This window comes from Gossypium hirsutum, chromosome D05 (genome assembly GCF_007990345.1).
Source record: "Gossypium hirsutum isolate 1008001.06 chromosome D05, Gossypium_hirsutum_v2.1, whole genome shotgun sequence".
Classification (NCBI taxonomy): Eukaryota; Viridiplantae; Streptophyta; class Magnoliopsida; order Malvales; family Malvaceae; genus Gossypium; species Gossypium hirsutum.
The window spans coordinates 32439989-32448723 of record NC_053441.1 but is presented as its reverse complement, the minus strand read 5'-3'; the positions used below and the strand labels follow the sequence as shown (position 1 = coordinate 32448723).

The following is an 8735-nucleotide window of genomic DNA, read 5'->3' as shown; positions in this document are numbered from 1 at the left end:
AATAAAAAATAATAATAGAAGAATTTAAATAATTTCAAAGTTTCTTTCTCTTATTTTTTCAAGCAATGTGATACTATATAAACTCATAAATTTTATCTTTTTTACCTAAGATTCATTCACTTACTAACAAAATACTTAACCAAATTTTAATACCTAAAAATTAAAGAATAAAGCTAAACTTTGTACAATAATAGACACTAACAAAACATACTTAATTTTTAACTAGTTGGTGTTAATACTCAACACCAACTTCCGTCATGCCGAGATGATGACGAAAGCTTTCGAGCTTGTTGCCACATAAAACATTTTGTAAGCACATCTGAATTTGGTCTTTAGTCTTGACATGTTCCAACTTGACTTATTCTTGCAAGATTTTTTCATAATCCACCTCGACATGTTTAGCCACTGGCCAATTCACAATGTTCGACTTTAATTCCCTTGTAATAATTTCCTTTTTTTTCCTAGTCATTTTGTAGGATTGACTTTTTATATGTTCACAAAGAATGAACACGTTGGCTTGGTTACCACTCAACTACAATACTGTTTAATTTTTGTACATTCTCTTTTTTCTGACGCATCATACCACTCGACTGCACTATCAGTTTCTCCCGTGACCAATGGAGAAATCACGCACTAAATTCCTGCTTTCCCTTGTTGCAGTAATCACCTTGGTATCACTGTCCTTCACGCTTGCGATGGCGGCCTTGGGGAACGAAACAGATAGACTAGCATTGCTTGCTTTGAAAGATGAGCTTGTCGGTGGTGGTCTACTTTCATGGAATGCTTCACTCCATTTTTGCGAGTGGCAAGGTGTTCGATGTGGTGGGCAGCACCAAAGGGTCATCGGTTTAAGCCTGGCCGGCATGAAACTTGGTGGCTCCATATCTCCTTCAATAAGGAACTTAAGTTTCCTGAGAGAGGTTAACTTCTCCAATAATAGCTTGAAAGGCATCATTCCTAGGGCATTTGGCCATTTGAAACGGCTTCGTTCACTGAATCTAAGGTACAACAATCTCCAAGGTAACATCCCTGTAGACCTCAACAACTGCTCCAACCTGCAGTTTCTTTTGTTGAGCGACAACAGTTTCTCTGGCAAAATCCCCTTCCAATCAGGGGAGAATATGATTAAACTCTCCCTTGATAGCAATGATTTCGTTGGGGGAATCCCATCTTCATTAGGAAACCTTTCGTCCTTGGATTATCTCCAACTTGGGGATAATCACTTGGAAGGAGATATACCCTTTGATATAGGAAGATTATACAACTTGAAAATACTCGTTCTTAGACAAAATAATCTGTCAGGAACCATACCTTCTTCCATTTACAACCTTTCCGCCATGAGATATCTTGCGATAGGCTCAAATAAGTTACATGGTAGTCTTGAATCTCACCTGGGCTTTGCTTTTCCGGAACTTGAAATACTGCATTTCGGGGACAACCATTTCAGTGGAAGAATTCCAGCATCAGTAACTAATATCTCTGGCTTGAAAGACTTTGACATCCATTCAAATGCTTTTAGTGGATTAGTTCCTGAAAATATGGGAAAGCTTCAGAATCTTGTGTTCTTTTACATTGATTATAACCATCTCGGGATTGGGAAAGGAGGAGACTTGGATTTTCTTCCATCTTTAACCAACTGCAGTCGATTGAACGATTTGGATATCCATCATAACAGGTTAGGCGGGGTGTTACCAAACTCTATAGCTAATTTATCAGCCCAGCTTGAACATCTTTTCATGGGAGGAAATCAGATTTCTGGAAGTATTCCTCAAGGGATTGGCAATCTTGTTAAGCTCAAAAACCTTCATATAAGGGAAAACTTGTTTACAGGAGAAGTTCCAACTTCCATTGGAAAGCTTCGAAATATAGGGCGATTCGACCTGTCTTTGAATCGTTTATCTGGTGAAATTCCATCCTGCATTGGCAATCTTTCTCGATTGTTGTACCTTCATTTAAATGGAAACAATTTTGAGGGAAGGATCCCATTGACACTCGGGAAATGCAAAGATATGGAAATAATGGATCTTTCGCAAAATAAAATCGGTGGCACCATACCGGATCAGCTGATTGCTGCTTTCCAAAGGTTGATTACTCTGAATTTGTCTCACAACGCTTTCAATGGTAGCGTTCCATCAGCTATTAGTAACTCCAAGAATCTTGTGGAGTTATACGTTGATAACAACGATTTCTCAGGTGAACTTCCTGGAGGATTTGGTGAGATTTCTGAATTAAGAATCTTACACATGCAGGGAAACTACTTTGATGGTAGCATTCCACAAGCTCTTGGCATTTTAAGAGGTCTTGAAAGCTTAGATCTCTCTGGTAACAATTTGACTGGCACCATACCACTTGAACTTCAAAAGTTGCCATTTTTGGTGAGTTTAAACCTTTCTTTCAACCAGTTAGAGGGGGAAGTTCCAGAAGGAGGAGTTTTCAATAATATCAGTCAATTCTCTCTTGTTGGGAACAAGGACCTTTGCGGGGGAATTCCTGAAATAGAGCTTCCCAAATGCTTCAATCAGGCAGCAAAGGCAAAAAGAAATGGTTTATCAACCAAATCCATTATCATTATCGTCATTAGCCTTTCACTTGCCTCGGTTTCAGTTGCGTTCATTGCCATACTTTGTTGGCGAAAACTCTCAGGAAAGGAAATGATCCCTTTGGCTTTGCGGCAAGTTTGTTTCGTGCGAGTTTCGTACAAGGAACTTGTTCAAGCAACTAATGGTTTTGAAGCCTCGAACCTCGTTGGGAAGGGCAGTTTCGGGTCTGTTTATAAAGGGTTTCTTGATCAACAAGAAAACCCCGTCGCAATCAAAGTATTGAACCTTCAAAACCTTAGGGCTATAAAGAGTTTCACAGTTGAATGTGAGGCTTTAAGAAATGTTCGACATCGGAATCTAGTGAAGCTAATAACTTGTTGCTCAAGCATCGACTGCCAAGGCAATGATTTCAAGGCTATAGTTTTGGAATTCATGGCAAATGGAACTTTAGAGAGCTGGCTCCATCATGATTATGATGAAGATCACTCGTCACGCCATCTCAACTTTGCTCAAATGTTGGACATTGCTATAGATGTGGCCAACGCGTTAGATTACCTTCACCACCATTGTCGAACACCGATCGTTCATCGGGATCTAAAACCGACCAATGTTCTTCTCGATGATGACATGGTTGCACATGTTGGTGACTTCGGCATGGCTAAGCTCCTTTCTGATGCAGCAAGTAAATTGGATAACGAGCAAACAACTTCCTCAGTCATCAAAGGAACTCTAGGCTATCTCCCCCCGGGTAAATTTCATATTTTTTTCTTATTTTGTTAGACAAATGCATTCTTTTGTGGTGATATGCTTTGAAAACATATACTTACTTCATTTTAATCATTTGGCTTGTTTCTTAGACATTCTTCTCGTGTTTTATTTGTATTGTGTAATTGTATGGTTGTAGAATATGGAATGGGTGGTTTGACATCCCGTGAAGGCGATATCTATAGCTATGGGATTCTCATATTGGAGATGATCACTAGAAAGAGGCCAACGGATGATTTGTTTGGTGATGGAATGAGCCTTCATAGTTATTGTAAGATGGTATTGCCAGAAAATTTGGAGGAGATTTTAGATTTTCGACTGCTTGAACAAATCAATAGGAAAAGTCAAAAAATAAGAGGAGATCAAAACATAGATTGTAATATGTTGGATTGTTTGGTTTCATTCACTAAAGTCGGTGTTGCATGCTCTGTTGAAGTTCCTGTCCAGAGAATGAAGGTTGAAGATGTGGTCACTGAATTGCATGCAATAAAGGCAAGACTGCATGCTAGGAATCAAATTGATCCACAGCAAAAAGCTAAAAACAACTAGAGGTTTAACCTAGTTTTGTTAAGGGTGCAAGGCGCAGTGTACATGCTTAAAAGACTTCTACTGTCACAGGCGCAAGGCACAAAAAGAAGCACCAATCCGAATGAATTAAAGCGACAATATATATATATATATATCTGTGTGTGTGTGTGTGTGTGTCTATAAGTCGTACTTTCAGTATTTCAATATTATATTTAAGTATATCAGAGATACTTAGTACTTAGTTAAGTTTGAAATTTAATCTTTGTATGAAAATATTACAAACATGAATCTTTCTATACTCTAATTAAATACATAATTATTATGTTTATTTTTTAAATAATTTTAATAATTATTATTTTATTCATATCTAAACAAATATATTCGAATAGACATAACTTTTAGAAAAGACTCGTAATGAAAAACATAATTTTTTTAGAAAGTTACTATATTATAGAAAAATGTAACATGTGTCACAAGTTATGTACGAAGTACTTATATATAAAATTCAATAATATCATTTTCACTATTCAATTTTGTTGCTATAAGACTTTAAGACACAAAATTAAAGCCTTAGGACCTTTGGCTTCAAGTCTATTTCATTCTTTCCTTAATATTTCTTTCTTGCAGCTCAAGTTTCTTTCTTGTACATATTTCTAACAAGATGAATGATGATAACGAACAATATACGTATTATAGTATATCAAATTGTGAAATGTACTATAGTATGTATACTATTATTTAAATAGTTGATGAGTTGAAGTTACGAGTTAACTAAATACTAACTCAACATTTCATATTTTTTAAAAAAAAGTATATTAATCATTCTTCTTCTTCTTTTTTTTTTTTTTTTGCGTCTAGTGGAATTTGAACTCAAACATTTTGGTTGGTAAAACTTTAATTTTACCACTCAACCAAACCTTTACATTAAAATGTTTTACACATTCTAATTTTATTATGCACATTTTATTATCTCTACCAATTATATATGTTGACACCATTTTTTTTTATGAAAACAGGGTCGACTTGGATTTTGAAAATGAAAACTGAAAAATGGGAGTCGCCACCAATCTTTTTTTATGAGGTGTGATCAGGTCACCTCGTAAAATGGTTGTTTTTAATAAACGGTTTAGATTTATTAAAACAATGCTTTTGGTCTACGAAGTTCAAAAAAATGGATTCGAGAGTAGGTTACGTACGAGGAAGGATTAGCACCCTCGTAACACCCAAAATTGGTACCTAGTTGATTAATTAGTGTCTTAATGTTGAAGATTGAAAACTTTGAAGAGTTTTAAAAAACGATCCTAAAAAAAATTTTGAATAACATGGATTGAAATTTAAGACTCTCTTGTTTTGAAGGAATATCACATTCAGCACGTTAGGATACGATACTTTAAACCCTTGAAACCAAGATCACCTTATGGTTTCAGAAACCCATATTTTGAAGTTTTAATAGGATATTTGGCTATTTGGTCAAATGAGAAATCGAAACCCAGCACGTTAAGGCACGCTTTCTCGAATTTCCAAATGCAAAATATTGCCTTTTATTATTTTTTGGAGAAATCCTCATATCGAGAAAACCACATGTCATATCCAATGCGTTAGAACACAACGTATCGAATTCCAAAAAATGAGCTTTTTATTTATTTGAAAGATATTCGATTATCTCGGTTTTTTTAAAAAGAAGATCATATTTCGTAAGTTAGAACATAATCTTTTGTTAATTCCCGAGATTATTACAAATTTATGCTTTAAAAGGTTCATATATTTGGATTTGTCGAGAAAATCGAAACCCCGTAAGTTAGGGCACGACCTTTTCGAATATCAAAATACGAAGTTTTGCTTATTTTAAAATCGTGATTCATGCATCGAATAAAATTGATCTAACACAAAATGGTAGAAATGAAACTAGGTGTTAATATGCGTAATAAAACAATATTGAATACGATGATAAAAAAATACAAGCAATAGCAACAAAATAAGATAAATAAAAGGACAAATCAATAACATACAAAATAACAAGTATATAAGCGAATAAAATTAAAACATTCTTCCAAAATGATAATGAAAACGTAAATAAATAAAATTAAAAAATGTAAAAAGATATATGTGTATATATATGTATATAAAAATTATAAAATATAAAAATATATATAAGTATGTATATACATTCATGAAAATAGAAAAAAAGTATATAGATATATAAATAGATATGTATATAAAATATATAAAAAATATATATAAGTACGTATGTATGTATATAAATAAGTTATAATATATATATACGTGTACACATATATTATGAAAATGTACTCATTAGAGGTGTCCATGGGTCGGGCCGGACCGGGCCCAGAAAAAATTTCGGCCCGCCTCCTAGTCCCGGGCCCAGCCTGAAATATGGGCCTGAAATTTTGTCCAAGCCCAGCCTGGGAAAAAAATCCTAAGCCCGAGCCTGGCCAGGCCCTTTTTTTAATAAAAACCAAAAAATTATTTTAAAATTTAAAAATAAAAATAAAAGTATTTTTAAAATATTTTAAAATTAAAAAATAAAAATAAAAAATATATTTTTATTGTATCCAAAAAAGTGGTGCCCGAGGCCCGGCCAGTTTTCTAAACGGGCCTCTTTTTTTGCCCAAACCCAAATTTCGGGCCTATATTTTTACCCGAACCCTCCTATATTTCAGGTGGGCCGTCGGGCCGGGCCGCCCGGCCCATGGACACATCTGGTATGGCCCGGCCCATGGACACATCTAGTATGCATGTATATATAACTAAATTTGAAATAAAAAATGGTATGAATGAATAAATAATTATAATAATAATAAGGTAAGTAATAATAATAAATACAATAATAGTAATAGTAATATTAAAAATAACAATAATAGCAAAAAATAATGATAACACTATTAAAATTAATTAATTTAATAGCAAAAAAAACAAAAGGGACTAATCTGAACTTAAAACAGAACTTCAGGGGAGAAATTGTAAACAAATTAAAGGAGATGGACCACGTTGAATGCGCACGTAACAAGGAGGGACCAAATGGACAATAATCCTGTCCCCTCAAAACGCATGGCTTCAGGGCAAATCGAATTGAAATCTAAAAACAATTCCAGGGCCAAATTAAAAACTAAAAGGAACTTGATTGCAGAACCATTTAAAAGAAGAAGGACTATTCGCACAAATAGACCATTAATAAAAACACGCGGATCCTCTTGGCGGGTCGAGTCCCATGCGCGGGTTGATCACGAAATAGCGTCGTTTTGGCTATTGATGCTTAAGCCCAAAACGACGCTGTTTCATAGCCTTATATAAGTTAAAACTTTCCAAAAAAATCACTTTTTCCTCTCATTCAAAAAAAATTCTGAAAACGCTCTCCTCCCTCATTTTCTCAGTCATCCTCCGGCCAGGGCTCCGGTATCGTCTGCCACACCGGCCATCAGCGACGGTGCCACCATGCGCGGTGGCCGAAAACTTTAAAAACCCTCCTTTTCACTCATTTTTTGAGTGGAGCCCGCATTTAGGGCTAAAATAACCTCAAAACCCCCAAAGTTCAAAAAATGAAGACAAAAAGACAAAAATCAAAGGGGCCTTTCGGTTCTCCGTCGCTGCCTGTGGGGTTTTCGGCGAGCCCGCTGGCTCAACCACCCTTAAGATCGGAGTATCCTCCGTCCACGGCGCTAAAGGTAAAAAAACCTCCCTTTTTATTTATTAATATTTTGAAATGAAATAAAAAATAGCTAAAAGAAATAGAACGAAAATAAAATAAATGTTTCACCTTGAAGTTCTATTTTTTCTATTTTTTAATATTCGTAAAAATGTCCAGAAGAAAATTACAGTGCTATTATTCGGCTTATATAGCCGATTTTAAATCCCTAAACTTCTATTTTTTTGTCGTTTTGTGCTTTGGATTGTTGTTTGTTGTTTCTCTTGCTCTTTATTTTTCTTGCAGGCAACAATGCTCATGGAGGAGGCTACAATGACAGTAGCGGCAGGCTAGCATGGCAGAGGCCTAGGGGCTAAGGGCAACAGCAGCAAGGCATGCAGTGCTAGAGGCTTGGGGGCTAGGGTTTGTTGCTGCTGAATGTTTGTTGTGGGCTGGTTATTTTGGGTTTAGGGTTAATGATTTGTGTTTGGGTTTCTATTTTGGGTACTGGGCTAGGTCTAGGTGGGTTTTTGGGCCCGGGCAAAATGGGCTTGTACAGTATATATTTATAATGTGAACTCAACATCAACTCAAGGTTGACGACAAGATCATGATAAACAATACAATTGTAGTATATTTAATATTCTTAATTTGAACCCCATGTGATGCCCTGATTGTTAAAGGTGTTCACCTGGGTGGCCTGGATTCGAGTCACACTAGTCGCATTTGTTGTTCGGGTTTTGCCCTATTATTGTTGTCGAAACCTTTTTTTAAATCGACTTTTATATAAAAAATGAAAACGGGAGTCGCCACCAATCCTTTTTTATTAGGTGTGATCGGATCACCTCACAATTTGATCATTTTAATAAAAGTTTAAATTTATTAAAATGATGATTTTTGGTCTACAAAATCCAAAAAATGAGTTCGGGAGTCGGTTACGCACAAGAAAATGTTGGCACCCTCGTTACGCCCAAAATTGGTACCTAATTGATTACTCAATGTCCTAGTGTCAAAAATTGAAAAATTGAAAAGAATTTAAAATATGATCCCTTTGTATTAAGATATTTAAATAGAAAAGGCTTTATTCAGAATTAATCGAGAAGAAGGATCATGCCTCATGAGTTAGGACACGACACCTTTAGTTTTCGGAAACCAAAATAATAGTCATTTTAATCGTTACTTAAATCTCGTTTTTTATTTATTTTAAAGTAAATACTCGATTATCTCGGTTTTAGAAAGAAGTTATATCCCGTAAGTTA

The 8735-nt window shown here is 35.3% G+C and overlaps 1 protein-coding gene across 1 annotated transcript; it reads left to right on the top strand.

Annotated features, from left to right (window-relative positions):
- Positions 1-579: 579 nt before the first annotated feature.
- Positions 580-4087, top strand: LOC107904081 (probable LRR receptor-like serine/threonine-protein kinase At3g47570). Its single transcript, XM_016830349.2, has 2 exons — positions 580-3288; positions 3445-4087. The coding sequence occupies exons 1-2, from the start codon at positions 618-620 to the stop codon at positions 3852-3854; spliced, it is 3081 nt and encodes a 1026-aa protein (XP_016685838.1). The 5' UTR covers positions 580-617; the 3' UTR covers positions 3855-4087.
- The last annotated feature ends 4648 nt before the right edge of the window (positions 4088-8735 follow it).